This window comes from Oryx dammah, unplaced genomic scaffold, assembly GCF_014754425.2.
Source record: "Oryx dammah isolate SB20612 unplaced genomic scaffold, SCBI_Odam_1.1 HiC_scaffold_16, whole genome shotgun sequence".
NCBI classification, from domain to species: Eukaryota; Metazoa; Chordata; class Mammalia; order Artiodactyla; family Bovidae; genus Oryx; species Oryx dammah.
Window position 1 is genome coordinate 584,447 of NW_024070200.1, and position 22,537 is coordinate 606,983.

A 22,537-nucleotide genomic window follows, 5' to 3' on the forward strand; every position below is an offset into this window, starting at 1 on the left:
CCCTCGTGTACAGAAGTGTCATTTTACTGCTCAGGCTCGGGGGAGGGCCAGGCTGGGGGAGGGGAGCGTGCCCGGCTCTCCAGCTGATGGGCGGGTTCTAGAAAAGTCCGGAGTGTTCACAGGGCTATCCCTCGAGGCTGACACAGGAGTTCCTGGGGCTGCTGTAACTAATCACCGCAGGATCTCCCAGCCTTCAGGCTGCAGGTCTGAATCGAGGCGTGGGGGTGCCCTGGGGGCCTGGGCTCCAGACCTCATGCTTGGCCTCTGGAGCTCACAAATCCTTGGCTTCCTGGGTGTGGCCACATCACCCCAGGCCATCCCCCTGTCTCTCCTCTGTCTCTTTGGACCTGGGGCTCCCCTGGATAACCCAGGGTGAGCTCATTGCTACACCCTTAGACAGAAGCTATTTTCCAGCAAGGTCCTGCCCACAGACTCCAGGGCACAGGATGAGACATATCCTTCTGGGGGCAACAAGCCCACCCCCAACAGATGGCAACAGGGAGCAACAGCCGTGCTGTATGGCTCCCGGGGGAGGTTCAGTTCAGTTCAATTCAGTCGCTCGGTTGCGTCTGACTCTTTGCGACCCCACGGACTGCAGCCCGCCAGGCCTCCATGTCCCAGGGGAGGAGCGGCCCCCTGACTCATCACTCACCCCTCACCTGCTCTGCACCTGTCACCATCTGCGTGGTGGCGCCCGTGACAAATGCGGTTCCTGTGAGAGCACCCCACGACTGTGCTCTGGCTTCCCAGTCGCTGCAAAAGTCTGCTTTAAAAAAGTGAACGACAGTTGTGTATCATTTTCATTAATACCTTTTCTTCGCAGCCTCATGCCACTTCCTTGGCAGTTTGGGGGAAAGTTCCTGGTGTCTGCAATCCCAGGCCTTCCCAGGCAACCCTCCTCCCAGGACGGTCTGCACCCCAGCCTCTGGGGGTCACTTGCGCGTCCCTGTGGCTCAGATGATAAAGAATCTGCCTACAATACAGGGGACCTGGGCTCCATCCCTGGGTTGGGAAGATACCTGGAGAAGGAAATGGCAACTCACTCCAGTGTTCCTGCCTGGAAAATTCCAAGGATAGAGGAGCCTGGTAGGCTACAGTCCATGGGGTCACAAAGAGTTGGACAGGACTGAGCGACTGACACTTTCATTTGTTGACATTTTATGCCTCAATTTTCAATCATGAACATAAAGCTTGTGCTCCCACCGAGGGGGATCCTCCGGGGCTCAGGGTCTCCAGCTCCCTGCTGTAGGGGTCCTGGGGTGGCCGAAACAAATGACCACAAACTGGGATGGTATGTCTTAGAACTACAGGAATTGGCCGTCTCACAGCTCCCAGGCCCCAAGTCCAGAATCAAGGTGTCAGAAGCCTCCAAAAGAGGGTCCTTTCTGCTCCACCAGCCTCTGGTGGTGCCAGGGGTCCCTGGGCTTGTGGTTATGTCACCCCAATCTCTGCTGCTTCTGGCTTTGTGTACCCTCTTGTGTGTCCCTCTGGGGTGCCCCTTCTGTCTCAAGGCCATGTGCCAAGCTCCATCTAGCCCCCTGGTGCTGCAGTCCTGGGTCCACAGTCTCCCTGGCCCAGTGGCCCCATACCAGGGCACCGCTTTCTGTCCTTTCTCCCTGTGGAGCCAGAGCCCACCTCGCTGGCACCAGGGTGACCAGGCTGCCCAAGGAGCAGAGGCATCAGACGGAGGCGGGGTGTGTCCTGTGCCCCCGCCGGGTCAGCAGGCTCCATCCTTGGCCCGAGGGGCCTTCGCCTGCCCTCGGCCTGGAGTGCGGGGGTGTGCAAGCCTCAGGAGTGGGCCTCTCCTGTCCGCTGCGTCCCCCTGCACCCCTCCGTCCTCTCACCAGGCTGCTCAGAGCACCACCTGGTTTGTGCCCGTGTGTGCATGTCACGTGACCCTGGACGCACACCCCCCAGCTCCCAGCAACGGGGCTTCCCAGTGAATTACGACCACATCTTCACATCCAGGCTGGGAACCCCCTGCTCCTCTGTCTTCTGCTGACGTCATGCCACCAAGAAGCAGCCCCTTTCTTCCCGAGCAGGATCCATCCGGCACTGTCTGCTCCACCAGCTCACCCCTGAGGCACGGGGCGTGGGGACAGGAGCCCCTGGCTCAGTAAGGAGCCGCCAGGAGGTTGCCGGGAGGGCTGCCCTGAGGGCCTCCACCCAGGAGTCTCAGAGGTGCCTTCAGGGACGGGGCAGGGCTGCATGAGGTGAGAAGGCGGCCGCGTGGAGGGCCATCGCAGCCGGGGAGGGCAGGCTCCCCGAGGAGGGTCCCGGGTCCCAGGCCAGGTTCTCAGCCCTCTGTGGAGGGGCCAGGTGGGGAGCTGATGTGGAAGGCATCCGGGGAGAGATGTGTGAAGAATCGAGGCGGGGGTGGGCGGGGGTGGGGGGACTCGGGGCCAGACCCCATACCGGCGCCTGCCTCGGGAAGGCAGCGCTGACAGGACGAGCGGGGTGGGCCTCAGGGCCGAGAGGCTCAGGAAGGGCCTCTGCACCCCTGCGGCCCTCCGCAGCCCCCTCGTGGGCCAGCCGCAGCCATGGGAAGGGGGCCGGGCGCGTCCGGGGCCGGCCAAGGGCCGCGGTCCCGCAGGCTCGCAGCTGGCTGTCTCGGCGAGGTCTCATCCCGGCCCCGCGCGCCGCCCGCCTCAGGGTCTTCCCCTGGGGTTTGGGAGCGGCCGCGGGCCCTGCCTGCAGCGCTGCTGGGGGTGCTCATCGACGCCGGGAGTGTCCCCCGCGGAACCTGCGCCTGACCCAGGGAGGGCGCTCAGAACGCAGAGCACCGGTCCGCTTCCCGGGGGTCTTTCCCCCGGGGCCCTGCGAGGACCTTCCTCGACGGAGGCGCGTCTGTGCCGGCGGCGACCGCTAGAGGGCGCGCGCGGCTGAGCGCCCAGCGCGTCCGGCCCGCGGCCGCCAGGGGGCAGCACCTCCCGAGAGGCGACAGCGGGCGCGGAGGCCCCCTTCCGGCCGAGACCGGAACCGGCGCCTTTGCGCGGGCAGGGCGTGCGGAGCCGGGTCTCAGAAGACGAGAAGCCGAGAGCGGCGGTGTGTCCGGTGACAAGCAGAGGGTGACGGGGACATCAGGCCGGCGCCCGGCCTCGTGCGAATCCGGAGAAACCGCAGGCGCAGGGGGCGGCGGGCCGGGCTGCGGGAGCGGGAGGTGGGGGGACCCCGCCGCGGGGGCGGGGAGGGCGCAGGGCCGGCGGAGGCCCTGCCAGCGCCTCGGATTTGGACGGGACCCCGCAGTGCCACTCCGAGGGCCTAGCCAAAAGCACGGAGAGCTTCCGTGTGGACGGGTGTTGGGGGCAGCATCATTCCATAAGCAAAACGTGGTCTATGATGAGAGCGACTGTCACTCACTTCTGACACCTGCTACCGTGGGGATGAGCCTCACAACGTGCCAACTGAGAGGACTGTCGTTTGGTCCAGTGTCGAAGACTCCAAGCTCCCAATGCAGGGGGCCCAGGTGGGATCCTGGGTAGGGCAACTAGATGATGCTGTGAAAGTGCTGCCCTCAATATGCCAGCAGATTTGGAAAACTCAGCAGTGGTCACAGGACTGGAAAAGGAGACTTTTCATTCCAATCCCAAAGAAAGGCAACGCCAAAGAGTCTTCAAACTATGGCACAATTGCACTCATTTCACATGCTAGCAAGGTTATGCTTAAAATCCTTCAATCTATGATTCAACAGTGTGTAAACCTAAAGCCTCTGGATGTACAAGTGAGACTTAGAAAAGATAGAGAACCAGACGGAGAAGGCAATGGCACCCCACTCCAGTACTCTTGCCTGGAAAACCCCATGGATGGAGGAGCCTGGAAGGCTGCAGTCCATGGGGTCGCTGAGGGTTGGACACAACTGAGCGACTTCACTTTCACTTTTCACTTTCATGCACTGGAGAAGGAAACGGCAGCCCACTCCAGTGTTCTTGCCTGGAGAATCCCAGGGATGGGGGAACCTGGTGGGCTGCCGTCTATGGGGTTGCACAGAGTCGGACACAACTGAAGTGACTCAGCAGCAGCAGAGGAGCCAGAGATCAAATTGGTAACATCCTTTGGATCATAGAATAAAAGCAAGGGAATTCCAGAAAAATATCTACATCTGCTTAATTGACTAAGCTAGAGCCTTTGACTGTGTGGATCACAACAAACTCTGGAAAATTCTTCAACAGATGGGAGTACCAGACCACCTTACCTGCCTCCTGAGAAATCTGTATGTAGGTTAAGCAACAGTTAGAACCAGATATGGAACAACAAACTGGTTCCAGATTGGGAAAGGAGTACTACAATGCTGTGTATTGTCACCCTGCTTATTTAAATTATATGCAGAGTACATCAGGAGAAATGCCAGGCTGGATGAAGTTCAAGCTGGAATCAAGATTGCCAGGAGAAATATCAATAACCTCAGATATGCAGATTTCACCACCCTTATGGCAGAAAGAGAAGAGGAACTAAAGAGCCTCTTGATGAAAGTGAGAAAGGAGAGTGAAAAAGTCAGCTTAAAACTCAACATTCAGAAAACAAAGATCATGGCATCTGGTCCCATCACTCCATGGCAAATAGACAGGGAAATCATGGAAACAGTGACAAACTTTATTTTGTCTGGGGGCATCCATCCAGTTGTGGATGTGACTGGTGATAGAAGTAAAGTCTGATGCTGTAAAGAGCAATATTGCATAGGAACCTGGAATGTTAGGTCCATGAATCAAGATAAATTGGAAGTGGTCAAACAGGAGATGGCAAAAGTGAACGTCAACATTTTAGGAATCAATGAAATAAATGCACTGGAATGGGTGAATTTAATTTAGATGACCATTATATCTACGACTGCAGGCAAGAATCCCTTAGGAGAAATGGAATAGCCCTCACAGTCAATGAAAGAGTCTGAAATGCAATACTCGGGTGCAATCTCAAAAATGACAGAATGATCTCTGTTTGTTTCCAAGGCAAACCATTCACAACCACAGTAATCGAAGTCTATACCCCAACCAGTAATGCTGAAAAAGCAAAAGTTAAATGGTTCTATGAAGACCTACAAGACCTAGAACTAACACTGAAAAAAACCTGTCCTTTTCATTCTAGGGGACTGGAATGCAAAAGTAGGAAGTCAAGAAACACCTAGAATAACAGGCAAATTTGGCCTTGGAGTACAGAATGAAGCAGGGCAAAAGCAAATAGAGTTTTGCCAAGACAATGCACCGGTCAGAACAAACACCCTCTTCCAACAACACAAGAGAATACTCTATACATGGCATCACCAGACGGTCAATACCAAAATCAGATTGATTATATTCTTTGCAGCCAAAGATGGAGAAGCTCTATACAGTCAGCAAAACCAAGACCAGGGGCTGACTGTGGCCTGGATCATGAACTCTTTATTGCCAAATTCAGACTCAAATTGAAGAAAGTAGGGAAAATCACTAGATCATTCAGGTATGACCTAAATAAAATCCCTTATGATTATACAATAGAAGTGACAAATAGATTCAAGGGATTATATCTGATAGAGTGCCTGAAGAACTATGCACGGAGGTTCATGACATTGTACAGGAAGCAGGGATGAAGACAATCCCCAAGAAAAAGAAATGCAAAAAGGCAAAATGGTTGTCTGAAGAGACCTTACAAATAGCTGAGAAAAGAAGAGAAGCTAAAGACAAAGGAGAAAAGGAAAGATATACTCAGCTGAATGCAGGATTCCAAAGAATAGCAAGGAGAGATAAGAAAGCCTTCCCCAGTGACCAGTGCAAAGAAATAGAGGAAAACAATAGAATGGGAAAGACTAGAGATCTCTTCAAGAAAATTAGAGATACCAAGGGAACATTTCATGCAAAGATGGGCACAATAGAGGACAGAAATGGTATGGACCTAACAGAAGCAGAAGATATTAAGAAGAGGTGGCAAGAATACACGGAAGAACTATATAAAATAATCTTCATGACACAGATAGCCACGATGATGTGATCACTCACCTAGAGTCAGACATCTTGGAATGTGAAGTCAAGTGGGCCTTCGGAAGCATCACTACAAACAAAGCTAGTGGAGGTGATGGAATTCCAGCTGACTTATTTCAAATAATAACAGATGATGCTGTGAAAGTGCTGCACTCAATATGCCAGTGAATTTGGAAAACTCAGCAGTGGCCACAGGACTGGAAAAGGTCAGCTTTTATTCCAATCCCAAAGAAAGGCAATGCCAAAGAATGTTCAAACTACTGCACAATTTCACTCATTTCACATGCTAGCAAAGTATTGGTCAAAATTCTCCAAGCCGGGCTTCAACAGTATGTGAAAAATAAACTTTGAGTTCTTCAAGCTGGATTTAGAAAAGGCAAAAGAACCAGACAGGCTGGATGAAGCACAAAGTGGAATCAAGATTGCTTGATGAAAGTGAAAGAGGAGAGTGAAAAAGTTGGCTTGAAACTCAACATTCATAAAACTAAGGTCATAACATATGGTTTCAATATTCATAGCAAATAGATGGTTAAACAATGGAAACAATGACAGACTTTATTTTTGGGGGGCTCCAAAATCACTGCAGATGGTGACTGCAGCCATGAAATTAAAAGACACTTGCTCCTTGGAAGAAAAGCTATGAACAACCTAGACAGCATATTGAAAAGCAGAGACATTACTTTACCAACAAAAGTCCATTTAGTCAAAGCTATGGTTTATCCAGTAGCAAGGTATGGATATGAGAGTTGGACAATAAAGAAAGGTGAGCACTGAAGAATTGATGCTTTTGAACTGTGGTGTTGGAGAAGACTCTTGAGAGTCCCTTGGACAGCAAGGAGACCCAACCAGTCCATCATAAAGGAAATCAACCCTGAATATTCATTGAAAGGACGGATGGTGAAGCTGAAACTCCAATCGTTTGGCCACCTGATGTGAAGAACTGACTGTTTGGAAAAGACTTTGATGCTATGAAAGATTAAAGTCAGGAGGAGAAGGGGACAACAGAGGATGAGATGGTTGGATGGCTTCACTGACTCAATGGACGTGAGTTTGGGCAAGCTCCGGGAGTTGGTGATGGACAGGAAAGCCTGGCATGCTGCAGTCCTTGGGGTTGCAAAGAGCAACTGAAGTGACATGACTGAGTGACTGAACTAAACTGAACTGGTCTCTGATTGATTCTCAAGTTTCAGCCTGTATCGGAATCCCCTGGTGGGCCTGGTGAAACATAGCTAGACAGGGCCCAGCCCCCAAATTTCTGAGTCAGCGAATTTTCATTCATAATGACTTCCCAGGAGAAACTGCTGCTGGGGGTACAGGCCCACACCTTGAGAACCTCTGCCCTGAGCCAAACACCATTGGAATGGTATGTATGCAATTCTGGCCAGTGAGAGGTGGGCCAGGACTTCCATTTGCCTCCTGGAGGAAAGGCTCTCTGTTTCCCTAGACCTCCTGTGAAACTGAATGCCAGACCTGGAGCTACTGCAGCCACTCTGAGTCTCTGTGGGCAAAGCCATCTGAGCAGGAAGCCCACACACAGGGGAAGGCCTCTGTGCCCTGGACCTGCCCATCCCAGTCTTTGACCTTTTAAGGGCTAGTGGCATCTGCCTCCAGTGCACCACAGCTCTAGTGCCCAGGGCCTGCTCCACATCAGAAGGTGCGCTGGCCACACACCCTGACCAACCCCTTTCACTCCCTTCAGCTCTCTCACACTGCAGCCCCTGCTGTGTCTCTTCAGTGTCATAAGGACATCGTGTTCTTTTCTTTATTATTCAGTTCAGTTCAGTTGCTCAGTCATGTCTGACTCTTTGCATGGACAGGCTCCCCGGTCCATCACCAACTCCTGGAGCTTGCTCAAACTTATATCCATTGAGTTGGAGATGCCATCTCGTTTATTATTACATCCATGTATACTTAAAGAAGTTGCACTTTCCCTAAACATTTACTTGCCTATATATGGCACCCCACTCCAGTACTCTTGCCCGGAGAGTCCCATGGATGAAGGAGCCTGGTGGGCTGCCATCCATGGGGTCACGAAGAGTTGGACACGACTGAGTGACTTCACTTTCACTTTTCACTTTCATGCATTGGAGAAGGAAATGGCAACCCACTCCAGTGTTCTTGCCTGGAGAATCCCGGGGACAGGGGAGCCTGGTGGGCTGCTGTCTGTGGGGTCGCACAGAGTCAGACACAACTGAAGCGACTCAGCAGCAGCAGCATAGGTACCCATGGAAATCATATAGAATTATTTTGTGTATATACTTTTATCCAGCTTTATGTTTTGAAAGAATTTCCAATTTACAGAAAAGTGGCAAACTTAGTACTGTGGAATTAAAGAGACTAAAGTAGGAGGCGGGACTAGCCTGTAGGGGGAGCTCTCTCATGCACTAAACATTAACTGTTAGTTACTCAGTCGCATCGGACTCTGTGCCATCCCATGAGCTGAAACCGGCTAGGCTCCTCTGTCCCTGGGATTTTCCAGGCAAGAATACTGAAGTGGGCTACCGTTTCCTTCTCTAGGGGATCTTCCCCAGCCAGGTATCAAACCCGGCTGTCCTGCATTGCAGGCGGATTCTTTACCATCTGAGCCCCCAGGGAAGTAGTTCAGTTCAGTTCAGTCACTCAGTCGTGTCTGACCTCTTTGCAACTCCATGAACTGCAGCACGCCAGGCTTCCCTATCCATCACCAACTCCAGGAGCTTGCTCAAACTCATGTCCATCAAATTGGTTATGCCATCCAACCATCTCATACTCTGTCATCCCCTTTTCCTCCCGCCTTCAGTCTTTCCCAGCATCAGGGTCTTTTCAAATGAGTCAGTTCTTCATATCAGGTGGCCAAATGATTGGAGTTTCAGCTTCAGCATCCGTCCTTCCAATGAGTATTCAGGACTGTAAGGTCCCTGTTGGAGAAGGCGATGGCACCCCACTCCAGTACTCTTGCCTGGAAAATCCCATGGATGGAGGAGCCGGGCACTTTCACTTTTCACTTTCATGATTGGAGAAGGAAACGGCAACCCACTCCAGTGTTCTTGTCTGGAGAATCCCAGGGACGCGGGAGCCTGGCGGGCTGCCGTCTCTGGGGTCGCACAGAGTCGGACACGACTGAGCGACTCAGCAGCAGCAGCAGCAGCTAGGTTGGTCATAGCTTTTTTTCCAAGGAACAAGCTTTTTTTAATTTCATGCCTGCAGTCACCATCTGCAGTGATTTTGAAGCCAAAAAAAAAAAAGTATGTCACTGTTTCCATTGTTTCACCATCTATTTGCCATGAAGTGATGGGACCAGATGCCATGATCTTAGTTTTCTGTGTGTTGAGCTTTAAGCCAACTTTTTCACTCTCCTCTTTCACTTTCATCAAGAGGCTCTTTAGTTCTTCTTCGCTTTCTGCCATAAGGGTGGTGTCATCTGCATATCTGAGGTTATTGATATTTCTCCTGGCAATCTTAATTCCAGCTTGTGCTTCATCCAGCCTAGCATTTCTCATGATGTACTCTGCATGTAAGTTAAATAAGCAGGGTGACAATACACAGCCTTGACGTACTCCTTTCCCGATTTGGAACAAGTCTGTTGTTCCATATCCAGTTCTAACTGTTGCTTCGTGACCTGCATACAGACTTCTCAAGAGGCAGGTCAGGTGGTATTAAAGAGATGGTATTCCCATCTCTTTAAGAATTTTTCATAGTTTGTTGAGATCCACACAGTAAAAGGCCTTGGCATAGTCAATAGAGCAGAAATAGATGTTTTTCTGGAGCTCTCTTGCTTTTTCAATGATCCAACAGATGTTGGCAATTTGATCTCTGGTTCCTCTGCCTTTTCTAAATCCAGCTTGAACATCTGGAAGTTCATGGTTCACGTACTGTTAAAGCCTGGCTTGGAGAATTTTGAGCATTACTTTGCTACCATGTGAGATGAGTGCAGTTATTCAGTAGCTTGAGCATTCTTTGGCATTGCCTTTGGAATTGGAATGAAAATTGATCTTTTCCATTCCTGTGGCCACTGCTGAGTTTTCCAAATTTGCTGGCGTATTGAGCACAGCACTTTCACAGCATCATCTTTTATATTTGAAATAGCTCAATTGGAATTCCATCACCTCCACTAGCTTTGTTTGTAGTGAAGCTTCCTAAGGCCCACTTGACTTCACATTCCAGGATGTCTGGCTCTAGGTGAGTGATCACACCATCCTGATTATCTGGGTTGTGAAGATCTTTTTTATATACTGCTTCTGTGTGTTCTTGCCACCTCTTCTTAGTATCTTCTGCTTCTGTTAGGTCCAGACCATTTCTGTCCTTTTTTGTACCCATCTTTGCATGAAATGTTCCCTTGGTGTCTCTAATTTTCTTGAAGAGATCTCTAGTCTTTCCCATTCTGTTGTTTTCCTCTATTTCTTTGCACTGGTCACTGGGGAAGGCTTTCTTATCCCTCCTTGCTATTCTTTGGATCTCTGCATTCAAATGGATATATCTTTCCTTTTCTCCTTTGCTTTTCACTTCTCTTTTCACAACTATTTGTAAGGCTTTCTCAGGCAGCCATTTTGCCTTTTTGCATTTCTTTTTCTTGGGGATGGTCTCCATCCCTGTCTCCTGTACAATGTCATGAACCTCCATCCATAGTTCTTCAGGCACTCTATCTATCAGATATAATCCCTTGAATCTATTTGTCACTTCCACTGTATAATCATAAGGGATTTTATTTAGGTCATTTCTGAATGGTGATTTTCCCTACTTTCTTCAATTTGAGTCTGAATTTGGCAATAAAGAGTTCATGATCTGAGCCAGTCAGCTCCCGGTCTTGGTTTTGCTGACTGTATAGAGCTTCTCCATCTTTGGCTGCAAAGAATATAATCAATCTGATTTTGGTATTGACCGTCTGGTGATGTCCATGTATAGAGTATTCTCTTGTGTTGTTGGAAGAGGGTGTTTGTTCTGACCAGTGCATTGTCTTGGCAAAACTCTATTAGCCTTTGCCCTGCTTCATTCTGTACTCCAAGGCCAAATTTGCCTGTTACTTCAGGTGTTTCTTGACTTCCTACTTTTGCATTCCAATCCCCTATATTGAAAACGACAGTTTTTTTAGGTGTTAGTTCTAGAAGGTCTTGTAGGTCTTCATAGAACCGTTCAACTTTTGCTTTTTCAGCATTACTGGTTGGGGTATAGACTTCGATTACTGTGGTAGTGAATGGTTTGCCTTGGAAACAAACAGAGATCGTTCTGTCTTTTTTGAGATTACGTCCAAGTACTCCATTCCGGACTCTTGTTGACTATGATGGCTACTCCTTCTAAGGAATTCTTGCCCACAGTAGTAGATATAATGGTCATCTGAGTTAAATTCACCCTTTCCAGTCCATTTTAGATCTTTGATTCCTAACATGTCAGTGTTCACTCTTGCCATCTCCTGTTTGAGCACTTCCAATTTGCCTTGATTCATGGACCTAACATTCCAGGTTCCTATGCAATATTGCTGTTTACAGCATCAGACCTTGCTTCCATTACCAGTCACATCCACAGCTGGGTGTTGTTTTCACTTTGCCTCTGTCTCTTGATTCTCTCTGGAGTTATTTCTCCACTGATCACCAGTAGCATTTTGGGAACCTGCTGACCTGGGGAGTTCATCTTGCAGTGTCCTATCTTTTCGCCTTTTCGTACTGTTCATGGGGTTCTCAAGGCAAGAATACGGAAGTGGTTTGCCATTCTGTTTTCCAGTGGACCACATTCTGTCAGGCCTCTCCACCATGACCCGTCTGTCTTGGGTGGTGCTACAGGGCACGGCTCATAGTTTCACTGAGTGAGACAAGGCTGTGGTCCATGTGATCAGATTGGTTAGTTTTCTGTGATTGTGGTTTTCATTCTGTCCACCCTCTGATGGAGAAGGATAAGAGGCTTGTGGGAGCTTCCTGATGGGAGAGACTGACTGAGGGGGGAAAGTGAGTCTTGTTCTGATGGGCGGGGCCATGCTCAGTAAATCTTTAATCCAATTTTCTGTTTATGGGTGGAGCTGTGTTCCCTCCCTGTTATTTACCTGGGGCCAAACTATGGTGGAGGTAATGAAGATAATGGTGAAAGAGAAAGTGAAGTCGCTTAGTCAGTCCAACTCTGGACGACCCCATGGACTGTAAGCCTACCAGGCTCCTCCGTCCATGGGATTTTCCAGGCAAGAACACTGGAGTGGGTTGCCATTTCCTTCTCCAGGAGATCTTCCTGACCCAGGGATTGAATCCATGTCTGCTGCATTGTAGGCAGAGGCTTTACTGTCTGAGTCACCAGGGAACCTCAAAGATAATGGTGACCTCTTTTAAAAGGTCCCATGCATGCGCTGCCACACGCAGTGCCCCCAGCCCTGCAGCAGGCCACCGCCGACCCACACCTCTGCTGGAGACTCCTGGACACTCCCGGGCAAGTCTGGGTCAGTCTCTTGTGGTGTTACTTCTCCTTTCCCCTGGGTCCTGGCTCACACAGGTTCTGTTTGTGACCTCCAAGAGTCTGTTTCCCAGTCCTGTGTAAGTTCTGGTTGCTCTATGGTGGGGTTAATGGCGACCTCCTCCAAGAGGGCTCAAGCCACACTCAGATCTGCTGCACCCGGAGCCCCTCCCCCTGCGGCAGCCCACTGCTGACCCAGCAGACACAGTTCTGTCTCAGTCTCTGTGAGGTCTCTGGGTCCTGGTGCACACAATGTTTGTTTGAGCTCTCTGAGCATCTCTGGTGGGAATGGGGTTTGATTCTAAACATGAATTTGCCCACTTCCTGGGAAATAGATGGGGAAACAGTGAAAATAGTGTCAGACTTTATTTTGGGGGGCTCCAAAATCACTGCAGATGGTGACTGCAGCCATGAAATTAAAAGACGCTTACTCCTTGGAAGGAAAGTTATGAACAACCTAGATAGCATATTAAAAAGCAGAGACATTACTTTGCCAACAAAGCTCCGTCTAGTCAAGGCTATGGTTTTTCCAGTGGTCATGTATGGATGTGAGTTGGACTGTGAAGAAGGCTGAGTGCCAAAGAATTGATGCTTTTGAACCGTGGTGTTGGAGAAGACTCTTGAGAGTCCCTTGGACTGCAAGGAAATCCAACCAGTCCATTCTGAAAATCAGCCCTGGGATTTCTTTGGAAGGAATGATGCTAAAGCTGAAGCTCCAGTCCTTTGGCCACCTCATGTGAAGAGTTGACTCATTGGAAAAGACTCTGATGCTGGGAGGGATTGGGGGCAGGAGGAGAAGGGAACGACAGAGGATGAGATGGCTGGATGGTATCACTGACTCGATGGACATGAGTCTGAGTGAACTCCAGGAGTTGGTGATGGACAGGGAGGCCTGGTGTGCTGAGATTCATGGGGTCACAAAGAGTTGGGCATGACTGAGCGACTGGACTGAACTGAACCATCTTGCTGGAGCTTCTCCTTTGCCATTGGACCTGGGATATCTCCTCAAAGTTGCTCCAGCACTGCACAGCTGCTCCTCCAGGTGTGTAGGAAAGAAATATTTGAAAAAAGTAACTTTATATGTGGTCAAGATGTCTAAAATTGAATTGCTATGAGAAGGGTTTTTAAAATAAGCTTTCAGATTAGTAAAACTTATGTAAAACTAAAACAAGTTTCATATGCTAAAAGGGCTAGGTTTTCTTGAATTGTTGTCTGCTTCTCATAAGAAAGTGTGAAAGGTTTTTCCTTACCTTTTAGTCATCTGCTTAGAAAACCAAAATTGTGCTTTACCCAAATTATTTCCTGGGCTTCAGGCTGTCTTAATCAGATCTTTGATTACTTAGTTCAGTTCAGTTCAGTTCAGTTCAGTCGCTCAGTCGTGTCCAACTCTTTGCGACCCCATGAATCTCAGCACACCAGGCCTCCCTGTCCATCACCAACTCCTGGAGTTCACTCAGACTCATGTCCATCGAGTCAGTGATACCATCCAGCCATCTCATCCTCTGCCGTCCCCTTCTTCTCCTGCCCCCAATCCCTCCCAGCATCAAAGTCTTTTCCAATGAGTCAACTCTTCACATGAGGTGGCCAAAGGACTGGAGCTTCAGCTTTAGCATCATTCCTTCCAAAGAAATCCCAGGGTTGATCTCCTTTAGAATGGACTGGTTGGATCTCCTTGCAGTCCAAGAGACTCGAAAGAGTCTTCTCCAACACCACAGTTCAAAAGCATCAATTCTTTGGCACTCAGCCTTCTTCACAGTCCAACTCTCACATCCATACATGACCACAGGAAAAACCATAGCCTTGACTAGACGGACCTTTGTTGGCAAAGTAATGTCTCTGCTTTTGAATATGCTATCTAGGTCAGTCATAACTTTCCTTCCAAGGAGTAAGCGTCTTTTAATTTCATGGCCGCAGTCACCATCTGCAGTGATTTTGGAGCCCCCCAAAATAAAGTCTGACACTGTTTCCACTGTTTCTCCATCTATTTCCCATGAAGTGATGGGACCAGATGCCATGATCTTTGTTTTCTGAATGTTGAGCTTTAAGCCAACTTTTTCACTCTCCTCTTTCACTTTCATCAAGAGGCTTTTTAGTTCCTCTTCACTGTCTGCCATAAGGGTGGTGTCATCTGCATATGTGAGGTTATTGAAAGAAAATGAAATCTTCTCGATATTAAAAGTGATATATTTTTCTTATGTCACTCACTCACTTAGTTGTGTCTGAGTCTGTGTGACCCCATGGAGTGTAGCCCACCAGGCTCCTCTGTCCACGGGGTTTCCAGGTAGGAACACTAGGTTGGGTGGCATTTCCTGCTGCATGGGATCTTCCAGACCCAGAGATCAGACCAGGCCTCTTGCATCTTCTGCATTGAGAGGTTGACTCTGTACCACTGAGCCACAGGGGAAGCCCTGTGTGTGTGTGTGTGTGTGTGTGTGTGCGCGCGCGCGTGTTAGTTGCTCAGCCATGTCCAACTATTTTCAACTCCATGGACTGTAGCTTGCCAGGCTTCTCTATCCAAGGAATTCTCCAGGTAAGAATACTAGAGTGGGTAGCCATTCCCTTCTCCGTTGGGTCTTCCTGACCCAGAGATCAAACCCAGGTCTCCTGCATTACAGGCACATTCTTCACCATCTGAGCCATCAGGGAAGCCCTAACATTTTGTATTTGGCTTTGAAATAATTTATCATTACTTTGGTCAAATAGATAATCAATAATCATTTCGTAGTAGGCCGTGGTCCAGTTTAAGCAAATGTCCAAAGCCTTTTGATATTTTTGACAAACTTTCCAAAATTTGGGTTCTAAATGAAGGCTTTCTCACCTTGAACTAACTCTAGGCTCTTCCAGGAGGTCTTTGAAAAGCTCAAAGGATTTGTCTGTCACCTTGTAAAATATTAAACTAATCAGGCTTTTGTTGTTCGGTCCCTCAGTTCAGTTTCAGTTCAGTCACTCAGTCATGTCCGACTCTTTGCAACTCCATGGACTGCAGCACGCCAGGCCTCCCTGTCCATCACCAACTCCGGGAGCTTGCGCAAACTCATGTCCATCAAATCGGTGATGCCATCCAACCATCTCACAGTCTGTCATCTCCTTCTCCTCCTGCCTTCAATCATTCCCAGCATCAGGGTCCTTTCAAATGAGTCAGTTCTTTGCATCAGGTGGCCAAAGGATTGGAGTTTCAGCTTTAACATCCATTCTTCCAATGAATATTCAGGACTGATTTCCTTTAGGATGGACTGGTTGGATCTCCTTGCAATCCAAGGAACTCTCAAGAGTCTTCTCCAAAACTACATTTCAAAAGCATCAGTTCTTCAGTGCTCAGCCTCTTCTATAGCCCAACTCTCACATCCATACATGACTACTGGAAAAACCATAGCTTTGACTAGACAGACCTTTGTTGGCAAAGTAATGTCTCTGTCCATGGATATGCTGTCTAGGTTGTTCATAACTTTTCTTCCAAGGAGCAAGCATCTTTTAATTTCATGGCTCAAGTTACCATCTGCAGTGATTTTGGAGCCCAAGAAAATAAAGTCTCTCACTATTTCCACTGTTTCCCCATCTATTTGCCATGAAGTGATGGGACCGGATGCCATGATCTTAGTTTTCTGTATGTTGAGCTTTAAGCCAACTTTTCTGCTCTCCTCTTTCACTAGGAGGCTCTTTAGTTCTTCTTCGTTTTCTGCCATAAGGGTGGTGTCATCTGCATATCTGAAGCTATTGATATTTCTCCTGGCAGTCTTGTTTCCAGCTTTTGCTTCATCCAGCCCAGGGTTTCTCATGATGTACTCTGCATATAAGTTAAATAAGCAGGGTGACAATATACAGCCTTGACATACTCCTTTCCCAATTTGGAACCAGTCCGTTGTTCCATATCTGGTTCTAACCATTGGTTTTTGACCTGCCTATAGATTTCTCAGTGTCTATGCTGAGAGCTTTGTACTTTCCTCCTCTTTAATAAATCCTATTCTCTTGCTATAGTGAATGTTTTAGTGTTCATGGATTCCATTCTTTGGCTCTGCAAACAAGAACTTGGAGTCCCATCTCATCTTTGTTAAACAAGTCCTCTTGGTTTTGTGGTTAAGCAAACCTGCTTTCTTGAATAATCATTAACTTACAGGGGTATTCCCATATTCTTGGTGACTCATAAGCTTGCAATGCATGTCAGAGTGAGGATGGGATCTTAGTTTTCCCACTAGGGACTGAACCGTCACCCCCTACTGTGGAAGCCAGGAGTCTTAACTACTGGACCATTAGGAAAGACCCCATCACGTTGGAAAGAGTTCCTTCCTCATTATCTCGCGTAAGATTGGTATTATTTCTCCCATTTGAGTGTTTTTCATAGATTCCAGTTCTCCTTAATTTTCTGGAATACAACAATTGCTGTTTTTAAATAGCTCGCTAGCACCAATACCTGGGTTCACCCACAAGTCTATTTCTATTATCTGTTGTTTTGCTTTTTGCCATTTTTGGTCTTGTATCCTGGTATGCCTGTTAATGTTTTATTGTTAGCTGGACATTTTTGGTGAGTAAGACTGAAGTCTCTGGAAGGTATCACCTTCCTTTACAGCATTCTGGATCTTTGTCAGTCTGAGAGTGTAAATTGGCATCAAGTGAGTATAGATTGAATTTGCATTGCTTTCCCTCCAAGGCTGAGCGTTTTCCATCAGGCTGTGGTTCAGTCGCTCAGTATTTTCCGACTCTTTTCCACGGCATGGACTGCAGCACGCCACGCCGCACTGTCCTTCACTATCCACGGGCGTTTGCTCAAACTCATGTCCATTGAGCTGGTGATGCCCTTTCTCATCCTCTGGTTAAGAGAATCTTATTTCCTTTGCCCTCAACCCACTTTCTGTCGGTTCGTTCACCTCTGTTCCAGCTGTAGGGTAATCTGCATATTAAGGAATTTAATCTTTGATGCTGCATATAGCCAGCAGCAAACTTTCCCCTAGTTTTCCTCCTTGTTTGACGAGCACACGTATGACCTTTGGAGTCACTGCAGTGACCTAACTGGACTTTTTATTTCCCCAACCTATCCCCAGCTGCGAGTCTCCTGAGGCCCCGTCTCCCGCCTCGCTCGGAGGGAAGCCCCAGTCTCCGCACCCGGCCCACCTGGACCCAGATCCGCTCACGCCCCGGACGCTCTCCTCTCTATTCCCTTCCTTCCTCCTCAGGCGACCATTGCCCTCGAGGCCTGTGTGGGCAGAGCCCCCATCCAACGTGGCTTGCGCTGCCCGCGAGGTAGCCTCCCAGCGTCTACCGCTGGGCACCCGTCACGGCACACGGGAGGATGCAGGCCTCTCACTGCGTCATCACCGAGCCCCCGGCTTGCACTCGAGAAACGCTCCTTGACTGAGTGGCCTGAGGCTTTTGTATCCTATTCAGGGCCTTTCCACTAAAAAGTTAGCCCTTAAATACCCTCACCCCATCCTCTCACGCCCAGCCCCGCGGGAGGCCGGCGCAGGCGCACTGGGGCCGCGCGCGGAGACCTGGGAGGCGCGCGGAGACCTGGGAGCCGCCCGGAGCGCGGCGGCCGGAGGCAGGGGCCCAACGGCCAACGCGGCCGCGCGGGAACTCGCGCGCCAGGCCCCGCCCGCGGTTTGAACCTGAGGCCCCGCCCCCGCGCCCGGCCAATCAGCAGGCGGGGCGGCCGGCTCCACGGCGACTCTTTGTGGGCGCTGCGCGGCCCCGCCCTCCGGCCCCGCCCCTCCGGCAGCCCCTCCCTCGGCGGCGGCGCGGGCGGTGCGAGCGGCGCGGAAGCTGGCGACCAGGTAAGCGTGCCGCCGATTCCCGGCTCTTTGTGTGGCTGCTGGGCCTCGGGAGGGCTCGGTCGTAGGCGAGAACGCTAGACTCCTGGAGGGGTCCTTGGGGGCTGCCCCGGACTGGAGACCCGGGAGGCTGAGGCGGGCCCCGGGGGCGCCCGAGGCGTCGGGCTCGGGGAGAACCTGGGGGCCGGGGGCGCGTCGGAGGAGGGGCGCGGCCGTGGAGACCGACGTCCCCCGCCCGTTCTCCCGCCTAGTGACCGGCCGCCTGGGGCTCCCTTGCTGCTGCCGCACCCTGAACTTGGGCTGTCCCGCTCCATTTCAGTCCACAGGAACATCCCCTTAGCTTTAACTTAACTGAGGAGTCTTTTAAGGAGGAGAAACCCCTAAGGTGGGTCTGTCGGGCTCTCCGCGGGGAATCCCCCACGCTTCTTGCCTTGGACTTGGAAGAGATCAGTGCAGGCCCTCCTCCCCTCAGCTCCCACGATGACCCTCCAGGAAGACCTGTAGGGACCCTGACCCTGTTTGTAGCCCTGACCACAGTGCCCCGAAGCCGCTGGCCCTCTGGCATTCATCTGTCCGCCCTCCTGTGCTTCTTCCATGCACCTGTCCATTCATCCTTTTATCTCCCCACCCATCCGTTTCTAGGTAGAGTGAGCAGTGGGTGATAGGTGTTCGCAGTGGAACGCTTGAATTTCATCACAGATCTTTTTAGCGGGACTAGGGTTTTGCAATACTGTCCTGCCTTCCAGAAATGGCCCAGGCCGAGGCTCCTTTCTCTGGGACCCCTGAAGTCAGGGCTGCCTCCCTGCAGCGGGCTGCGTGCCTCTGAGTGTTCAGTTTGAGTTCCTTTCCTTTGTGTCTCAGCATTAATTGTTTTGAAAAGGAACACTGAGGATGTTTGCAATGGTTTCTCTCCCCTGTACAGCAGGAGACCCAGCTTCTCTATAAGCTGGTCAGGGGAGTGATGCCAGCCTTGGGTGGCCTGAAGCCACATTCGTCTGCTTCCCCGCATCCTGGCCTTAGCTGCCCCTTTCAGTGGACACTGACGTCAGGGAGGGGAGCAGGGCATGGGGCTGTGGGGGGAGGGCTCCCAGACCTTGTGTCCACTGGGTTGCCTGAACTGCCCTGTCCTGCCTCGGTCGCCGGGCTAGGAAAAGTACCAGACTCACTTCCAGAGGCAAGCGCACTGCTCTGCGTTTTCAAAAGCTGATTGTCCCCAGAGCAGGATCACCAGGAAGAGCATCCGCCAGGTAACTGCTGGGAGAGGCTGTGGCCCAAATAGCGGTTTCCCTCTGCTGGAGACTCCCCTGTTTCCTCTTAGGGGGCCCTATGTGGCTTGCACAGGACAACCTCATGGAATTAACCGTTCTGTTGAAATGAGCCAGGAAAGATACTGTCCTCTTACAAAGTTAAATATTGTATGAACTTCTTACATACAGTTGCTCTTTATTTTCAAGTTTCACCATGTTTTAGAATTAAAATTGAAATTCAGAATGAAAAAAACAGTTATGACTTTCTTTTGAGAGAGAGAGAGAGAGAGAGAGAAGATGGCAGTTTTTATCTTGGGAAAAGGCTGGAAGTTTCCCTCAAGCTTGCTATGAGAACATTTTCCGAGGCAGAGAAAGTTTGTGTATTTTATTCCAAGTAACGAAAGTTACTTGAGGGAGTTCCCTGGCAGTCAGGTGGCTAAGACTCTGTGCTTTTACTGCCAGAGGCCCAGGTTCAAGCCCTGGTGGGGAACTAAGATCCCACAGGTCACCTGATGCTGCCCCCCCCCCCAGAAAAAAGATACTTGCAATCAACTTTTTAGTGCTAGCTTATGAAAACTCCAGGCAGGCAGTAGTGAGGGGTGACCCCACCACACCAGCTGTGTCTTTGGTGAGTATTTCAAAGCCAGTCTGATAGTGAGACAGCACTGAGACTGCTGATGCTGATCTGCCGTAGATGCCCGAAGCTCACAGGGGCGAGTGCTTGCCCGGGGCTGAGGGCCGTGGTGACCATCCTCCTCTGAGTCAGGGATCTCCGTGGGTTCCACAGGGTGAGCTGCTCGGGCACGGGGACCTGGCTGTGTCTGCCAGGGTGACCCAGCGGGTGGGTGCGGCACCCCCTGGCCCCACCGCCACCTGGGACTCACGGCCTGTCTGTCCCTCTTGTTTCCCTCTGTCGGAGCACTGGTCCGGAGGAGGCCTGAGGGCTGTGCTGTAGGCTGGGGATGGGGGTGACTCTGGTAGGTGGCTGCCCGGGGAGGTTGGGGGGTCTCAGGTGCCACATGAGGACTGGGGACTCGGGGTTTAGCCAGCTCCGTGGCGAGACCTTCCTGTCGATTGCAGAGGTGGGTAATGCCCCACATTTTTTGCTCAGCACTCACCAGCGAGTCAAGCTCTGCAGTGAGGACGGCCTGGGAGGCTGGGGCCTTGTGTCCCCTGTGTTAGGGGCTCAGTGCCCTCTGACCGCAGTCTGGGCTGAGAAGGGGCTCCGCTAGGCTGGCCGGGGGTTTGTATCCCCTCCTCTGCCCTGGGCATCTCTCAGGGTCCCTCAGAACCACCCTCTGTTCCGATTTGGCCCCAAACACAGACGTCTGAGGAGGGGACCCTCGCAGGCCACCTTCTGGGGTCACCCTAGCCCCGCCCTCTGACAGCCTCTGGGAGGTGGGGCACTGCCCAAGGGCTGCTCCCGTCCGTGGTTGTGAGTCCGCCAACATTGTCTTGTGTTGGGTGTAACAAATTAACCGTCGCTTAGGTTTTGGAGTGTTTGAAAGGAGTCATTTAGGCCGGCTCTGTCCTGGCACGCCCACTGTGGTGCCCGGGGGCAGTAGCTGGTGCTCCAGGTTTATCCTGGTAGCTGCCCCCATCGCCTTGTTTACTGATGCACTTTCGTTGCTAATGAAGGTGTAATTTAGTGCAGTCAGTCAAACAGATGTTGGCTGTGCAGCTCAGTGAATTCCTTATGTTCAGGAGTTTGTGGTTTGCCTAGGTAATAAGAACCAATCAGAAATCAACACACAACCCTTTGAAAGCGGGTGACCAATCAAGACGTCCTCCAGCCTGGAAATCCCTTTTACCTGACTATACCCTACATAAGCAGTGTAACCCAAAACTCGGGGCTCCTTCCCATAGCCGCTGCGTCGGTAACGGTGGGAGCCCCAGCTCGAGCTTGGTAAATAAGACTCTCTTGCTTTTGCATCGGACATCGGCTCCCTGGTGGTCACTGGGAGATTTCGTGACTTGGGTGTAACATTTGGGGGCTCGTCCGGGATCTCCCACCGGCTCCCTGGGAAGACCGAGCCGGAGAGTCATCTGCAGCCGGTGAGCTCTTTTCTTTCTTTCTAGTTTCTGGTGAAGTCTGTTTTCTGGAACCGGTATATGACTCAGGCGGACGCACCAATGAGTCACTGGTGTGGGTCGTTGGGAGACGTCCCCAACCCCCTCGGAGGGGACAGAGCGCCCCTGTTCTCTGTAGACGATAGCGGGTCGCTACCACTGAACGGCCGGAGGCCGTCGTCTTACTTTCAGTTTTGCCTCCCAACTCCCGGAGGTATATTTCTTCTGTCTGTCTGTGTGGCTGTCCGTTTTGTCTGTGTTAATTTACCAACATTTGGCTGATCCAGGGACGATGGGACAACGCCATTCTAGCCCCACGCCTCTATCCCTGATTACTGATCATTTCAAGGAGGTCAAAATGCGCACTCATGACCTCAGTGTGGAAATCAAAAAGAATAAACTAATCACTTTTTGCAGTGCAGAATGGCCGACCTTCAATGTAGGATGGCCCTCAGAAGGCACCTTTGATTTGGAAGCTGTGCACCGAGTCTGAGTTATCATCTTCCGACCACGGATCAGGCACCCTGACCAAGTTCCCAATCATTGTATGGGAAAACGTTGTGTTGTGCCCCAGCCCTTGGGTAGAACCTTTCTTGCCTCAACAGGGATTTTCCATCAATCAGGGGTTAGTGACCCGAACGGGAAAGAGCCTGAAGAACCCCAAGGAGGCTGAACCGATGGCACCACTCTATCCTATTCTGCAGGGGGGAACAGAAGAAGAACTCCTCTTCCCTCCCCCTTACCAACCCTCCGAACCACCGAGGGCCCCCGCCATCCCTCCACCCAGGGCCGAAACACAGGAAGGGGGCCCACACAAAGTACTCGCCATAGTTGACCCATGTCCCGGGAGGGGCCAGCAGACTCAACCGTTGCCCTCCCCATACGAGTGGCCGGCCCCCCCGATGAGGAAGGAAACCAACCTCATCAATATTGGCCCTTCTCTACTAGTGACCTATATAACTGGAGATCCCAGAATGCCAAGTTCTCAGGTAACCCTAGAGATTTAACCAATCTTCTAGAGACTGTGCTCTTCACCCACCAGCCCACCTGGGGCGACTGCCAACAGCTGCTCTGGATTCTCTTCACCACAGAAGAGAGAGAA

The 22,537-nt window shown here is 50.8% G+C and overlaps 1 protein-coding gene across 1 annotated transcript; it reads right to left on the minus strand.

Moving 5' to 3' along the window:
* Positions 1-2,767: 2,767 nt before the first annotated feature.
* On the minus strand, positions 2,768-20,966 carry LOC120875675 (translation initiation factor IF-2-like). Its single transcript, XM_040257602.1, has 3 exons — positions 20,910-20,966; positions 17,788-18,295; positions 2,768-3,261 (listed from the first exon to the last, which is right to left on the minus strand). The coding sequence occupies exons 1-3, from the start codon at positions 20,964-20,966 to the stop codon at positions 2,768-2,770; spliced, it is 1,059 nt and encodes a 352-aa protein (XP_040113536.1).
* Between the last annotated feature and the right edge of the window lie 1,571 nt (positions 20,967-22,537).

Bases quoted from the DNA above. Each gene is read 5' to 3' on its own strand.
- LOC120875675 (XM_040257602.1), bottom strand. From the start codon at position 20,966: ATGGGGGCAGCTACCAGGATAAACCTGGAGCACCAGCTACTGCCCCCG. The intron at 18,296-20,909 runs GTGGGCGTGCCA...CCCGGCCCCCAG, and splicing joins TACTGCCCCCGGGCACCACA to GTTCTCCCCGAGCCCGACGC. The intron at 3,262-17,787 runs GTGAGAGGATGG...GCTTTTGGCTAG, and splicing joins GGCCTCCCGCGGGGCTGGGC to GCCCTCGGAGTGGCACTGCG.